General features: G+C 32.9%; 2 protein-coding genes and 1 long non-coding RNA gene across 5 annotated transcripts; 1 reads left to right on the top strand and 2 right to left on the bottom strand.

Moving 5' to 3' along the window:
* The first annotated feature begins 1,227 nt into the window (after positions 1 to 1,227).
* On the top strand, positions 1,228 to 2,389 carry LOC102615637 (uncharacterized). 2 transcript variants are annotated; one of them, XR_003066734.2, is made up of 2 exons: positions 1,228 to 1,533; positions 1,711 to 2,389. It is a non-coding gene; the product is annotated as an uncharacterized LOC102615637 (long non-coding RNA). The 2 variants fall into 2 exon arrangements; XR_008051108.1 differs by having other exon boundaries at positions 1,704 to 2,389.
* Positions 2,390 to 3,901: 1,512 nt separating this feature from the next.
* LOC102615346 (heat shock 70 kDa protein, mitochondrial) lies at positions 3,902 to 7,519 on the bottom strand. Its single transcript, XM_006486716.4, has 6 exons — positions 7,309 to 7,519; positions 6,676 to 6,752; positions 6,505 to 6,583; positions 5,836 to 6,402; positions 5,138 to 5,758; positions 3,902 to 4,760 (listed from the first exon to the last, which is right to left on the bottom strand). The coding sequence occupies exons 1-6, from the start codon at positions 7,381 to 7,383 to the stop codon at positions 4,137 to 4,139; spliced, it is 2,043 nt and encodes a 680-aa protein (XP_006486779.2). The 5' UTR covers positions 7,384 to 7,519; the 3' UTR covers positions 3,902 to 4,136.
* Positions 7,520 to 8,997: 1,478 nt separating this feature from the next.
* Positions 8,998 to 12,454, bottom strand: LOC102615064 (uncharacterized). Of its 2 annotated transcripts, XM_006486715.4 has the most exons (5): positions 12,002 to 12,454; positions 10,954 to 11,879; positions 10,105 to 10,184; positions 9,745 to 10,009; positions 8,998 to 9,634 (listed from the first exon to the last, which is right to left on the bottom strand). In XM_006486715.4, the coding sequence occupies exons 2-5, from the start codon at positions 11,699 to 11,701 to the stop codon at positions 9,375 to 9,377; spliced, it is 1,353 nt and encodes a 450-aa protein (XP_006486778.2). In that variant the 5' UTR covers positions 11,702 to 11,879; positions 12,002 to 12,454; the 3' UTR covers positions 8,998 to 9,374. The 2 variants fall into 2 exon arrangements, with proteins under 2 accessions (XP_006486778.2, XP_052288786.1); XM_052432826.1 differs by having other exon boundaries at positions 10,954 to 12,454.
* Between the last annotated feature and the right edge of the window lie 3,812 nt (positions 12,455 to 16,266).

The following is a 16,266-nucleotide window of genomic DNA, read 5'->3' as shown; positions in this document are numbered from 1 at the left end:
ATATTAATTATTATTATTTATTTAAATTGAATAACATTAGTTTTTATGTGATACATGTGATGTTTTATTAAGGATGAAATTTATGCTCAAAATCAAATTTTGAAAAAAAAAATTATTTTAATATCTTTTATAGTTGTTGTGAGATGAGGTTATTTTGCATATTTCCACTTCCTCAACAACAGCCCTAAATGTTCTCCAAATACTAGTAAAAAGTTTGAAACTACATAAAGTATGCATAATACTCAAAATTATATTTAATTTTATTGATATATCATATATGTCTAGTAATATAAGAATTTTTTTTTAATTTATTTTTACTTGATCCGCATCAAGATAAATAATTGTGCTTAACTAACATGTGTAATAAATAGATATCGTTATAGAAAATGGAGAAAAAAAAGTATACAAATGTCCTAGAATAAATATAGAATTTGTGGTAACTAATTCAATAAAATTTATTCCACTTTTTTAATATAAATTTTTTGTTTAATTAATGAGTAATTTTTTGTTTATTTAAAGAAAATATTTTTTTGTAAATGAATAAAATATTTTTTACTAAAATGATGTAGAAACAATGTTAATATTTTTAAATAATTAATAATCTTGTATAAATTTACTAGTTTTACTTTACATTTACTAATTTTATGTGTAATTTACAATATTTATGTCTATCACGGTATTGATGCCGTAATTTTTATTACGGCACTATAGAATTTTTCTAATATTTATATATTTAACAAATGTTATCTGTATGCACACTAAAATATTACATATTTACATTATTAAAGTTTTAATTATATATATGTAAATAATATTATATATCAATATTATAAAATATACATGTGTGCCAATATTTGACACCCTTACACTATTAAAATTCTAAATATATATAAAATTTTATAAATTAAACATTGTGTATATGTCTATCATTCAAGAAAAAATAAAAATAGAAGATCATGTCTAGTATTTGAGTTTTAATGATAAGAACTTAAAAATTAATTTAAAAATAAAAAATATAATCGTATAATTGGTCGGCTATATGGGTTGAGAAATTTAATCTTAATTTAACATGAAAAAAAATCATGTCAATTTAGACCTAGACTATTTAATAATCATATCAAATTTAACGATCCATATTTATATATTCGTGTCGTGTTCGCATGAAATAATGGTATTAGTTAAATTTTTCCCGCTCTAACAAAAAGGAAACCAACTGAATTGTTTAGCTTTAAATGATGATGGGCAACCGAACCAAATGGTTTGAACTTTGAACATCGTTTCAAAATGTAAAAAAAATAAAAAATCGAAGAGGGAATAGTCAGATTAAGGGATTGTGAAGGGTAAAAAGAGACGGTGCCAAATTGAAACATAATAATCAAATCCTAATCGATTCGTCTACAAGTCGTTGCCGTCGGTGCTTCTTCTTCCACCTACGGCTTGGCTGGTCGGTTGAATGCCGCCATCAAGATTTCTCGTGGTTTCGCCGATTAATTGCCGTCGATAGTCACCCACTTTTATTGCATTTTTGCTGAAGTATGTTCTTTGATCTATGTCGTTGATTGTTGATGGATAATATTGATTTGAATTTTTTTTAAAAAAACTAATTCTAATTTGGAAATAATATTTATGAATTTTCGATGGTAAAGAAGTTAGTTTGGTAATGTCTTTTTTTTTTTTTTTTTAATTTCCATTCTTCTCCCAAGTTTGCAGGATTTGCTTGATAAAGGAGGAAACTTCTACTCCCAAAAACCTGTTTGAAAACATCACCCATGGCTGCAGCTCAGAGGATTATAGCCGTAAGTTATTTCTCTCTTTGTCTTAACAGGTCTATAATCAATCCACTGCTGTTATATTGTGTTTGTCATTGATATTTTTGGAAAGGATTCATAACATACCAATAATTTCACAATCATTATTATGAACGAGGTTTGGAGATAAGGTAAACTGAGGGAGGAGTGATGTTAATTTGCTGAAATGGAGGGCGAGGTGTTGACTGTTGAGGACCACTTTTTTTTTTTTTTATGCCAATTACTAAGTTATATTTTGCAAAATGTATCCCTAAACAAAATTACTAAAACATAATCAGCTAGTTGTCTGGCTACGAAGCCCCTACATCTTCCTCTGCAAGTTGTCGCCGTCAGTGATTCTTCTTCTGCTTGCTGCTTGGCTAGTTGGCCACTTCCCGGCCATCGATAGTCACCAACTTATAATCATTTTTTGCTGAAGTATTATGTTCTAATTAACTTGTTTCCCTTTATCTGCTCTTTATAGCATATTCATGACCACAGCTAGTGTAGCTTTGCTCTTTACTAGCTGCTGTAAATATGAAAAACTAGTGACATGAAACTTTTAATGAAATCCGCGGAAAAAAATATAATTTATTTGTTTCTATTGAATTTCTTTTAATAATATTAAAGTGTTACATATAACATATGTGTAAGTCAATGCGCGTTTTTCGTCATCAAACTAGATACCCCAAATTAGGTGAAGAGGGAGTAAAAGATGATTAATATCATAGAGTTGATTATGGATAACTTTTCCCTTGTCTCATATTAACCACTCCTAAATGGGCTACAGCTAGTGTGGAATTTGTATATGTTATTTTTGTGTAACACAAAAATTTGTTCATATTAACACAAATTTGTTACCAAGTTTAGGTTGACAGCCATATCTATCTCTATCTATTTGTTCATATTAACACAAATTTGTATAACACAAAAATTTGGATAGTTCAGAAACATTTCTTTGAATTCATCATCACCACGATTTGATTTGCGTAGGATATCAGGCAACATCTTTATGTGTAAACGCCCTGCACATTGCTTTAAAATTTCTTAAATATCCCTCAACTCCTTGCATGTCTCCATATGCCTGTACAGACAATTTCCATTCGCAATACCATTGTATATAAAAATAACAAAATATTTCTAATAGGAAAATGATGTTTGCCCTGGGTCAAACTCCGGGTCAAACCCCGAAACTAAACAAAATGGCGTCGTTTTGTTTTTTCTTTTTTGCTTCTCCAAAATGTTGTCGTTTCACTTACTATTTGCAAAATGAAGAGCTGCACCGTAAATCTCTTCCTCTTCGTTTCTTCGTTTCACCTGGGAACGAGACAGATAGAAGAGAGCTAGTCATTCGCAATTCATTTCACCGTAAATCTCTTCGTTTCTTCAAATGCTTATTAGTTAAAATAATTTGCTGAGAAATGATGATTCCTCTCCATTCTTTGCTTCAACTGGGTAACACTCTCGCTGCCCTTTTATAATTTTTTTTCAGTTCTTCTTTCCTAAATCAAATGCCTGACTATAATATCTCTCAGATCTCAAATAAGTTTCAGTCACAAGAGATTAATAGCAAATCACTATTGCCATCAAAGGTCTGACTATCAATGATTTGCATGTGTCTGAGAGATATATAGATCGGCCAGTGTTTGTTATGTATGAAATATGTACTGCAGAGTGAGAGTTGCAAACGAACTTGGAGCTGGTAACGGGGAAGGAGCCAAGTTTGCTGCAATAGTATTGGGGGTGACATCAAATCGTACTTGGTATCTTCTTCTGGGTATTGAAAATGGTAAGTGAAACTCCAACATTTTGGAGAAGTAAAAAATAAAACAAAATAAAACAACGCTGTTTTGTTTTGTTTTGAAATTTGACCCGAGACAAATATCATAATTCTTTTTAATATTTAAATATTAAAAAAAATTCAAATCCATTCAAATTTTAGATAAAATAATTAAAAGGATGAAAATGAAATTTTAATCAATACTTACAATTTCTTGGCTTAAATAAGCTTTTGAACCTAAAAGAAATTTAGGATCATCGAGAAACACCAAACGCTAAGTGTCAACACTAAGATATCGTGGAGAGTCCCAGAAGCAGCGCAACAGCACAGGAAGTAAACAATGGAATTATTTCATGAAAAATTCATGTTAAACCATACACCGGAAAGGGTTTTAACTTGCTCGTGCAGTTTCTCAAAATAAAGTAAAACGTTATCCTAACAACTTGAATAAATAAAAATTTAGATACAAAACCGCCATATATCCTAAAACTACAAATCAAAACAAGACTCATCCCTGAATGTCCGACTCCTTTTGAAGCATCAACGAACGAAATTTACTACCTCTGTGCTCACTTTTTCACCTCCTCATACTCAGCCTCGGGAGTCTGTTCACCACCCTGGGAACCTCCAGAACCAGCACCACCACCAGAACCACCAGCCATGTGTTGTCCAATCTTAGAGACAGCTTTGTTAGCTGCATCAAGCTTGGACTTGATATCATCAACATTGTCAGCTCCCATGGCCTTTCTCAAATCTGCAACAGCATCCTCAATCTCTTTTGCAACCTCACTGGGAATCTTTTCTCTGTACTCACCCAAGCTCTTCTCAATGCTGTAGATGGTGGTATCCGCCTGGTTTCTGATATCAATCAGAGCTTTTCTTTCATTATCCCTCTGGGCATGCAATTCTGCTTCCTTAACCATCTTCTCAATTTCATCCTCTGATAGACCTCCAGATGAGCGGATGGTAATTTGCTGTTCCTTGCCAGTGGCCTTGTCCTTTGCAGAAACAGTGACAATACCATTGGCATCAATGTCAAATGTGACCTCAATCTGAGGCATGCCTCTAGGAGCTGGTGGAATGCCCACAAGTTCAAACTCTCCTAGGGACTTGTTGTCAGATGCCATTTCGCGCTCACCTTGAAGCACCTTAATCCCCACCTGAGTCTGGTTATCAGCTGCTGTTGAGAAGACCTGTAGACAAAGGAACACCAATCAGTCTGACCATCATGTCATGGAGAACAAAGAAAAAAACAATCATAAAGATGCTTTGTGACAGTATATGTATCCATTGGACCAGAGGCCAAAAAAAAAAAAGCAAAAACTACTAGTCAGATCCTTGGGCACAATGCCACAACCAGCACCATGGAATATGAAAACAAGTGGCTTAATAAATCAGGAAACATCTGTCCACTCTATGTTGTGTCTCTACAACTGCATACTCAAAATTCATATGGCCATGTCAGATTATTCTAAAACAAAAAATTAAATATTCACATATGTTTCTGCAGAAATGGGTCACTTCAAAATTATTCACACGTGTTGATGTAAAGCACTTGAAGGTTACTCACCTGACTCTTCTTTGTTGGAATAGTTGTGTTGCGATTGATCAACCTGGTGAAGATACCACCTAGTGTCTCAATACCCAGTGACAGAGGTGTAACATCCAAGAGAAGCAACTCTTTGACGTCGCCACGAAGAATACCACCTTGAATAGCAGCACCAAGGGCAACTGCCTCATCAGGATTTACTCCCTTGCTTGGACTCTTACCAAAGATTTCTGAGACCACTTCCTGCACCTTTGGCACACGGGTCATTCCTCCAACCAAAAGCACCTCATCCACATCCTTTGTGGTAATGTTGGCATCCTTCAAACAGTTCTTACAAGGGGCTCTGGTCCTCTCAATCAGGTTATTCACCAAAGTCTCAAATTTGGATCTAGTAAGTGTGATATTCAAATGCTTTGCACCTGACGCATCAGCTGTGATGAATGGAAGATTAATGTCAGTCTGGGTTGTTGATGAAAGTTCAATCTTCGCCTTCTCGGCAGCCTCACGAAGCCTCTGCAATGCAAGCCTATCCTTTGACAGATCAATTCCTTCGGTCCTCTTAAATTCACTCACTAAAAACTCCAACAAAGTGTTGTCAAAATCCTCTCCCCCCAAGAACGTGTCACCATTTGTTGCTTTCACCTGCATGATATGGTTATTAGTATCACTTTTTTAAACAATCAGTAACATAACATTTCAAATTATCAAACAATTAGTACCTCAAATACTCCATTAGAAATTTCAAGGATTGAGACATCAAATGTTCCGCCACCAAGATCAAATACTGCAATGAGACCCTCCTTGTTGTTCATGCCATAAGAAAGTGAAGCAGCTGTAGGCTCATTAATGATTCTCTGAACATCAAGGCCAGCAATTCTACCAGCATCCTTAGTAGCTTGCCTTTGAGCATCGTTGAAATAAGCTGGAACTGTGATTACTGCTTTTGAAACTGACTTTCCAAGGTAGGATTCTGCAGTTTCTTTCATCTTGGTCAGAACAAAGGCCCCAATCTGACTTGGCGAGTACTGCTGCCCATTGGCTTCAACCCAAGCATCCCCATTGGGGGCCCTTACTATCTTATATGAAACCATCTGCATTTCTTTTTGCGTCTGGGGATCATCAAATTTTCTACCAATTAAACGCTTGGTGCCAAAGAGCGTGTTAGTCGGGTTGGTCACAGCCTGACGCTTTGCTGGTGTACCCACAAGTAGCTCTCCCTTCTGATTGAAAGCTACAACTGATGGTGTAGTCCTAGATCCTTCGGAGTTCTCAATAACTTTGGGGTTCTATGCATAACATAAAAATAAATCAGAAACAATCCCTGAACTGTCAAAATCTATGAACATGACCATGTAGAAAAATATATTGAAAACGCAAGGCATTCTTACCTTTCCCTCCATAAGTGCAACACATGAGTTGGTAGTTCCGAGATCAATTCCAATAATGTCATTACCAGCAGGTTTTGAACTGCACAAACAAATTCAAAGAGTTACAAACAATAATCATAAGAAATCCACTTAAACATCCAAGATAAAAACAGCAGGCAAAAACATGAGTACCTGAAAGGTCTAGTCAAACTCGCCCAACTTTTACCCAGATTAGAAGGGGCCCATGAGGGCTTAACATTGCTAGTAAACTGCAACAACCACCATTACAAATATTAAGAATCACATATCCACTAACAATTTATTTTATAAGATCCTAAAATTTAACACAGGTGCCACAAAAAATACAACGTGAATCATGGCCCCAAAAAAAAAAAAAATTAACAATAACAAGTATCACGACATCAATCAATCCTTAAAAAAGAAACCCATACGTTAAACAAACCTGGAAACAACGTTTCAAAAAAAAATTTATTCATTGCATAGGCAGATACTAGAGAGACCGTCAATTTATTCGAGTACCATGGTGAAATAAAAAGTGAAATCGATTGCTTTATATTTCAAATAAAACCCAGAACAGCAGAGCCTAGATGAAATTATAAGCTGAAAACCAATACCACAAGAGCAGCAAGCTCCAGATATCCAAAGTTTAGCAAGAATCAGAATCTAAAATCGAGAAAGTAACAGACTTTACAAAAAAAAAATCATATGCAAACAAATACCCACGATACAGATCACTCCAAAACATAAAAATACGAGAAATTCCCAAAAATCGATTGGTTAGATTAAGTTTAAAAATTGACGTACGCATTTGTAGGCGGAGATGGGGGCGGAGGCAACTTCACGGCGCCGTAATTGTCGAAGCAGAACGGAGGTGGCCATAGCTAAAGGTCGCTGAATCGATCTGTTTCAGCTGCGTGTGAGGAGAAACAGAGATTTAGTTCGACGGGGTTTTAATGAATTAGGGTTTATAAGGGTTTTAGGGTTTTTATTTTTATATGAGGCTGCTGATGCCTGACGGGTCTGGTCAATATAACTCTAGCGAGAGGTGGAACGTTCTAGAGCCGATTGCAATTGCCAGGCAAAATTATTTGTAGGTCCCTATTCTTTCAGAAAACTATAATTAATGCACATATCATATTTTCAATTAATGGACTCAAGAAAAAAAATATGATGTGTAAGTGTAACTCCATCTATTCCATACAAGAAGTCGCTCGATTCGGTTTGTACTTTTAAGATTTTTCATACATTGGAATAGATTGTTACATTCTATTGTATTTAAAAAATAATAATAATACTAATCAATACAAAGTTTTGCTTATAATTATCGTACCCAATATAAAATTTTGCTTACAATTATTGTACTTTAACTCAATTTTTTAAATAAAACAATTTAATTAGTTAATGATCATTCTCTTTTGTATGATAATTAATATTCTTTAACTGTTCTTAAAGCTATTTAATCGAATAATTTTTAAACAATTATATTTAATTGACTATCTAAATTCTAATTTTAAAACTAATTAATCGAGTGATTTTTAAATAATTATACTTAACTGACTATCTAAACTCTAATTTTAAAAGGTCATTCACTTCTTTACCTTCTAAAAAAAAAACATTTTCTAACTATTCTACTTATAATTTAACTAACCAACAATTTTTTTACTATTGATGTATATTTCTTAGAATTTGTTTTTTTTAGCTTTTTTCTATTTAAATGAAATTAAATCAAATATGTAAGGCCGCGGGCCCGCGGTGTAGTTTAATCAGTTAGTTGTAAACCCAGCCGTCTTGCGGCGAACCATTCGCTCTCCAATTTATTGTGTGAGCGTGAAACGCCGTCGTAGATACCTTTTAATTAATTGTTCATGTGATGCCACGTTGTCGAAAGAGTCCGATCCTTCTAATTCTAGATGCGCGATGCGTCCCTTAATGCAATGGGCAAATCAATATATTTCCTTTCTTGGGAAAGGGGTTATAGATTCCAGACTTTGAACTTTAAACTGCATTTTATTCATTACATTTATGTGAGCGTACATATTGATGTGTTTCAATCTTGACCCTCCATTAGCAATGAATTTTCTAAAGTTGGAAATATTCAATCCAATTTCTTTTACTAAGCACCTTTCATATTCAATCAAGTTCTATTATTACATAACAATATTTTTAATTCTGAAAAAAATGGTGATTATAAATACTAACAGATTTGTAATGGCTTATTTGAAAAAGACATTTTCGGTGCATCTAAAGTGAAAAGAAAGAGGAGGAAAGGCCAATAAGCTCAATGAAACCTTAGGTTGCCAAGTAATGTTTGTTAGGTGCTATGGTCAAATCTTCCTCTTTTACCATCCAAAGGATATTTGACGGCTTTATACAAATTCCCACTTCATGTACAGGAGAGCTAACTTCCAAGAAAAATAAAATGATAATGATAATGATAATTTAAAAGTACAATTCAATATGTTGGTGTCACTACAGTGACAATTACTGCTGATATAAATTAAAAGTACCACATTCAAATGAAATTTGATCGAATAGTGAAATTCATAATATCTGTACAACGTGTCAAAAGCTTTCCAAAAATCCATGTCAGATCTATAACAACACAGTTAGAAAAAGGAACAGATGCGGGCAAAAAATAAGTGCACATTGCATTATTCACAGTTTTGCATCTGCAGAAAATGGCCCTCTCTATGATAAGTCAAGAAAATACCAACCCAAAAACCAGAAGGTAAGCAAAGTTTGAAGTTTAATGCAGAAAAAGGAAAAAGGGGTGTGTACAAGAATTATGCACTAAGAAGGCCGTGTCACTAAGTAGGAAAAATTATGGGGACATGTACCAGTGATGATTGTGTTTAGATTATGTTTTGCTATCAAAGTCTAAGGTAACCTCCTCTTCCTTGAACTTGAACTCCAACGGATCTCTTGAGGAATGATTTTCTGTTGAGCGACCAGCTTCTTCTCATAGCCCTCCTCCGCTGCCAAGCAGCTATTCGGCTATAAGCAGCTGGGCAAAGGAAGCATAGCAGCACCAGTAGTAGCATTGCCACACAGAGAAATACAACGTTTCGGAAACCATCTTTTGGTTCCTCCTGCAATGTCCATGGGACTCCTCCCACATTCATTCCAAAAACTGATACGAATCCATGAAAGATCGATTAGTGCTTAATGATGCCGACTTAGAGAATAGAAATGACTCGAAACTTTATAATAGTAGAAGTTTAGACTGAAGAGATAAGTTACCTCCAGTGATGATGGATAAAGGAAGCAATGCTATTGAAAGGAACGAGAGATAATAGAGTTTTCTATTTATTTGTTCAGCCTGCCAGCTATCAAGACCAGCCTGAATTGCCGTTACACGGTTTGTTATAAATCCCACATTCTCTTTTAATCTCCTTAGACGGCCAGTTAACTCCTCTAAGGCATTAATATCATCACTAGAAAACCAATGTTTAGAAGAACACCTTTCTTTCACTCGCGGAAATACTTGTTCCCCATATGAAATCACCTGAGGTTAGGGAAAATAAATGTAAGAGTCCATGAGTGCCCATCGCTTTAATATGAATTCATTAGGGAACAAATAAAAATGAATGGAAACAGTACCTGTAGGAGGCGTTGCAAGTTAAGATGCATTTTGGGAAATCTTCTCTCCTCCAACATTTGTTTCTTTAAGGCAAAACCACCTGTAGTGGAGCTCAATAGTTATAGAAATTTGTCTAAGAGCAACTAATGCCAATTCAAACAGAGAACAGAAACAAGCCTGAAAGAAACTCGAGTGATAATATATGCAGAATGCAGATACAAATTAGGAGATACTGTGCTTATTTAACCAAAAAAAAAAAATTAGAAATCCAATTATTGTTTACATCATTACCAACCATAATATGGTGTTCCTTCCATTTTTCTCTTTCATCTATCCATTTATAAAGAATAACTTGCAGTAGCAAGTCATGAATAAAATGGTTGGCTTTGCCTATCAGATACATTAAGATCATCGAAATTATCAAACATCAATGCACAACAATATGACTTTGAATTGATTCAGTATTTATCATTTTTTTTAAAATCGCACAACAATATGACTTTGAATTGATTCAGTATTTATCATTTTTTTTAAAATCGAAACCATATTACGTTTACAGTGTTGGCATCAGAATATCATAACAAGATCTGTCAATAATAGTAGGTGCAAAAATCTACTGTATGAATTGAGAGTAAAGAACAAAAAGAATTAAAAAAAAAAGGCTCAGTTTAAATAATCACATTGGTGGCCACCTTATTATTGCCCTAGAAATTCCAACCACATTACAACTAAGAGGAAAGCATGAAATTAAATTTCATGACCAGACATGCAAATAAGTTTCTCTAGGAAGATTGTTCAGCACAAAAACTATATATGTGTGTGTGTGTCTCTGTGTGTGCGCGCGCGTGTACATTGCTAAATGAAATTACCTTTATCCAGTTCAAGCTCCACAGAATCTAGCTCAATCTCCAGTTTAGTCACAACATCTTGAAGGTGATCCACGTGCGTGTCAACAATGTGAACAACAAGATTGGAGAGAGATTTTGGAACGGGATTATCAGCTTCCTCAGAATGATTCATCGTCAACAAGAATTCAAGGACATGCTCCCTTATTACAATCCCACTCCCTTCCTTCGGCTCACCTCTATGGTTCTCCACACTAGGAATCTCCGAAAGAAGTGATTGACCAATGGGTGAGAAACCCAACCTTGGAACACGACCCAGAGACACAGTAATGACAGAATTATCAGTAATCCTAGCTGCAATTCTAAATGTGAAATTGCTTGAGGCCGGACCAGGTGAATTAACTCTAAATACAAGTGCTCCATCAACATACCCACAAAAAGGCCCATTACTGACAAGGGATAAAATGTCTTGAAGCTTCAAAGGCGGGCAAAGGACGTCTATAAGGTATTGTGCAGATTGAGCGAGTTTTTGGCTTCCCTTTGGCAGCTCTACATGGTACCAAGAAAACTCATTGCCAGTACCTTCGGTAAGATTCCATTCTTTAATATAATATTTCCCATACCCATCAAATATGTAGGCTTTTTTTCTCACCATTCCAGGAAAATGGTGGCGGTACCCATGGGACTCCCGGAAAGAAGGTTCTCCCAGGTTTAATCTCTCCCTTTCCTCTATTTCTCCATCCACATTTGACCCTTCATGAGCTAGCTCCATGATTTCAATCAACTAGCTCTTTTGATAAACCCAATTAGCAACCAACAACCATCGTAACCAAATTGATCCAATCTCAAAACTCAAAACTACTTCATTCAAAAACCTATCGGATTCTGGTTGCGGAAAACCCTTCACTATCCAAACTAAAGATCAAAATTACTCAAACCCGGATCAAATCCTAAGAAACAATATATGCCATCATTTCACAAGCTACACAAAGCTCATTTAATACTCAAACAGACACAATAACAATCCAAATAAATAAATAAAAAAGAAAACTTGAATACATGAATATATTACCTTATTAAAAAAGCTTCAAAACCAGCTCAAAAAGGCCTAAAAAGCGAAACCCAGATCAGAATCAAAGCAATTCAATATACATATAATTATTATCACCAAGAGACACAAGACAGAACCAAAGGTCAGTGGTTGCCTTGTTCAAAAGAAAATTTAGCTAAGAACGCCTTCAAAATATCAAATGGTATCTAGCATTCGTTCTGAGTTGAACATTCAACAAATATGTAAATAAAACTTCGGAGAAAACAAAGAAAGTTTAACAAATAAAGAAAATGTGCTGTTATGGCCCAGCAGTTTCTTTGAATCTTCCTTCTCCACACCAAAAGTTTCTGGACGAAAAATAAAATAATTTATTTATTTTTTATTATTAACTTTAACTACTACAATATTATAATCACGTAAATTACAGCATTCAAATGAGAATAATTTGAGGTGAAAGAGTGAAATCAGGAATAAGTTTTGGTACCCGTGAACTTTTTTTTTATTAGAATTTGTTGCATTCTAATGAAATCTAATCCAGATAAGAAGGTAAAAGAAGCTTACGTAAAACGAAGGGATTTTGAATGGTGATTGGTGAAACAAAAATGGGATACAAATAGAAATCTTTTCTATATATGTCTTTTACTTCGGCTACGATGTTGCCAGCAATCTTGTGTTGAAACTGCAAAGTATGGTTGGATTCTGTTTTGATTGGGATAGTAGCTAAAATGTTAAAAAAATGATAGGGTAGTCACTTATATTCTTTTATTAATAATAATAATAATAAAAGGGTTCGGCTACATAAGAGTTCACGTACGGTGGAGCACGAATCTTAACCATGCACGTAAAATGATAAATAATAAATAATTAATTATAATATATTTTTTATTATTTATCACTTCACGTGTGTACTCCACCATAAGTGAACTCTAACATAATCATAGCCTAATAATAATAATAATAATAACAATAAAACAAAAAAAAGTAACTAGCATTTTTTCTTTAAAAAAAAATTGGCACATCATGGGACGTTAAATTAAAGTCATGACCTAAGAACTTTAAGTTTTATGTTTAATGTTATTTTGAAATGAAATATGTGACATAATTTTATCTTATTAGAAGCATATTGTAGTGGAGGAAATAATCTTACCACTTTAGTTGAGGATGAGTTCTACAAATTATCGGAGGTCCCACTTTAATTGAAGAGAAACTCTACAAAATATCAAAAGTAATACAATCAATTAATACATGTATGAAATGTGTAAATACATTTAAAATAATCACCATTTACATAATAATTTTTTCAATATATATATATATATATATATATATATATCATACACTAAATGTATTATGGAATTTTTCATCATTTAAGATGGTAGAAGAAACTACATATATTTTGCAATCCGTAGAGTAAGTGGGCTCCGTGAGATCTATTATTTTTTATATTAAATTCTGGTGGGCAGTTGACCTACTCAAATTTCTCTCTTGTGATTGACTTGTAAATGCAGGACCCAATCTTAGGTTAAGACTGGAGGGAAGTGATTCAAAAAAAAAAAAAAGGGAGACTTGAGGCAAGTGGGCTCAATTATATCTTTGGGGCTTCTTAATCCAAAATCGCAGATGCAATAGTTGGACTTTGTATAAATGGGTTTGCCCAATGCTTTTATGAGCATCTCTTTTGACAGCCCTCAAAATTCCTCTTGTTCAATTAAAATTATCTAAACAATGAAAAGATTAATTAATTTATTTCTTATTTTGAATAGGGATTTAATTAAATGCTTAAATAAATTGTTCTTTAAATGAGTTTTTTCATTCAAGTTATTTCTTAATTTATATTTATATTGTAAATTTAAATTGAGAATATATATTTTACTGAGGAAATTATAAAAGTTGAAGAGATATGGAGGTAGAAATATCTAATAAGAAGAAAATAATTTAAGATTTTAAGATTTATATGTATTTCATTCATAGAAACTTTAAAAAAAAAATATTTTTTATGGTGAAAATTTTATAGAAAAATTGTTAATTTTAAAATATTGCTTTGCATTTTATAAATTAAACCGGGGGTTATTTCTGAAAATAAATTCAAAGGGTGATAAAAGATCTACTCTATTTTTATTCAATTACAGAAACAATTGAATAAAAATATAAACTTACTTGTTTATCAATTTATAGATAAGATGATTAGTACATGAAATTCGAAAAAGGGCAATGGTGTGGTTACCATGTTTAGACTTTAGACTATTAAGTGAGGATCAAATTATTTCATTGCCATATTATGCCCCATAAAGAATAGTGAAATAACATTCCAAATGGTAATAAACATTTGGAATAATTATGGGTTTGAATAATTAAGAGTAAAAAACATCATTTTGCATCCCAAATGGTAATAATTTAATCATTTCACTTAATTTGAAATGGTTTCGTTAGAATCAGAAACCAATAGCATTATTTCAACAAATAACTGAAGTGATAGTCAAAGTCAACTCTACAGTATAATTATTTTAATTAAGTGTCAGCAACGGCGAATCTGAGGACAAGATTAGCACACGAAATTCAACAAAAGCCAAAAACGATTGGTAATCAAGTGAGGATCAAATATTTAATAAACTTTAGATTGAATTACACTTCCATGGCCATGCATGCTTGTAATATTAATGTTAAAATGACAGTAAGCAAACGGGAATAAACATTCAAAATGCTGAATCACAATTGGGGTTTCAACTGTAATATAAAACGCATTCAAATTCAATACTTGTGCATCTCAAAATATTTATAATTTCATTGTCTAAAATTACAAAAGTTTAAAGAGTTAAGATAATTTCATTAGGCGAGTATTTAAACACTTAATCACTTTTATTTCCTCATACAACTACTACAAGTGGGTAAAAATTCCAAGTCTCGTGTATAATAATATAAAAGGATTTCATTCCTATTATTTGCGGACAATCCACCCCACCATATTATATCTAAATAGAACCTTAACGAATTTGTTAACAACAATAAATTGTAGTGTAATATTTGAAAAAACAAAACAATATTACATTATCTCGTAAGATTAAGAGATAATGGATGGAAATGGATAAGCCCATTTGTTGACGTTGACTTAAGTACAAAGCCTTCACATGCCAAGCTTTTCGTAGTGATGATGACTTCACTCTCCTTAATTATTTAATTAGTGTAATTTTTGCAAGCACGACTGGCAGTAGTTCATTTTTTCTCGAGAAAAGTTGAGGATTTGGCGGACACAGCTGGACTTCTGGATCACATGATGCAAATTGCTCTGTTGGAATTTATATGCAAATCCTGTCGTCCGCTCTTTTTTTTTTTAAAAAAACAAACAAATAAAACAAAATGATGATGATTCCGCTTTTTTTATCCTCTTCGAAAGTTTTAATGATTTGATTCCAATTAATTTTGTTCGTCTTGAAAGAAAGAGATTCCGCAAAAGAGGGGTTTCTCTTTTAGCTAATGCTAAATTAAAGAAGATTTTACTCTCATATATACATGGAGATATATATTAAGCTTAGACGTTCAAGTTATGCTAGATTTCAAGATGATAATAATACCTGACCAAAAAATTAAGCCGTGGATCATGATTTAATTTTATACACACACACACACATATTTAGCTGAAATTTCTAAAATATTAAAAGAAATTATTTAGGACACAGTTTGTGGTAGCCCAGAAATTCATTTGATTGATTGATTGCTTCTTGACGGCTACAGATGTTTTCCAAGGCCGTTCTTATCTTGGAAACTATGTATGCAAACCACTCGACACGGCATTCACACTAAAATTTGTTTAAACCTCAAATTTACATTTACTCGCCAATTAAATTCCCTTAATTACAAAATACAATAAAACCTCATTATTTAGTATTCAATAAATTAATAACCTCTATTATATAATACTTTTTCGCAGTTCTAAATTAGGCCAAAAGACTAAATTAATAATTTTAATAAAGCAATAAAATGATATTTTAAAAAGAAAAAAAAACCCCTTATTCAGCTTTGTAGTTCCGTTTATATTATAAACTAATAATTTACTGAAATTACAACTATAATTGTTACAATATTTTATTACGTGCAATGTGACTTTATTGTTATCTATTTTTTTTAAATGTAAAAATAGTTGGATCTCATTTTTAGTTTTTCTTATTGCTTCTAGAAATTTTGGATTTGAACTATTAAATTGCAAGATTTTTAATTTTTTTGTCAATTTAATTTATAATTGTTGGATTAATTCATTTTTAATTGATTAGATTGATAAAATAATAACTTTT

This window comes from Citrus sinensis, chromosome 8 (assembly GCF_022201045.2).
Source record: "Citrus sinensis cultivar Valencia sweet orange chromosome 8, DVS_A1.0, whole genome shotgun sequence".
Classification (NCBI taxonomy): domain Eukaryota; kingdom Viridiplantae; phylum Streptophyta; class Magnoliopsida; order Sapindales; family Rutaceae; genus Citrus; species Citrus sinensis.
Note: the sequence above shows the minus strand (reverse complement) of the source record. Positions and strands in the feature narration are given on the sequence as shown.

What these genes read in the sequence shown, in the direction of transcription:
- LOC102615346 (XM_006486716.4), bottom strand. Translation starts at nt 7,383, where the DNA reads ATGGCCACCTCCGTTCTGCTTCGACAATTACGGCGCCGTGAAGTTGCC. An exon ending in AGTTTGACTAGACCTTTCAG is followed by an intron (nt 6,584 to 6,675) that starts GTACTCATGTTT and finishes TTGTTTGTGCAG; the next exon opens with TTCAAAACCTGCTGGTAATG. An exon ending in TTGCACTTATGGAGGGAAAG is followed by an intron (nt 6,403 to 6,504) that starts GTAAGAATGCCT and finishes TGTTATGCATAG; the next exon opens with AACCCCAAAGTTATTGAGAA.
- LOC102615064 (XM_052432826.1), bottom strand. Translation starts at nt 11,701, where the DNA reads ATGGAGCTAGCTCATGAAGGGTCAAATGTGGATGGAGAAATAGAGGAA. An exon ending in ACTTGCAACGCCTCCTACAG is followed by an intron (nt 10,010 to 10,104) that starts GTACTGTTTCCA and finishes CCCTAACCTCAG; the next exon opens with GTGATTTCATATGGGGAACA. An exon ending in TTTATCCATCATCACTGGAG is followed by an intron (nt 9,635 to 9,744) that starts GTAACTTATCTC and finishes GATTCGTATCAG; the next exon opens with TTTTTGGAATGAATGTGGGA.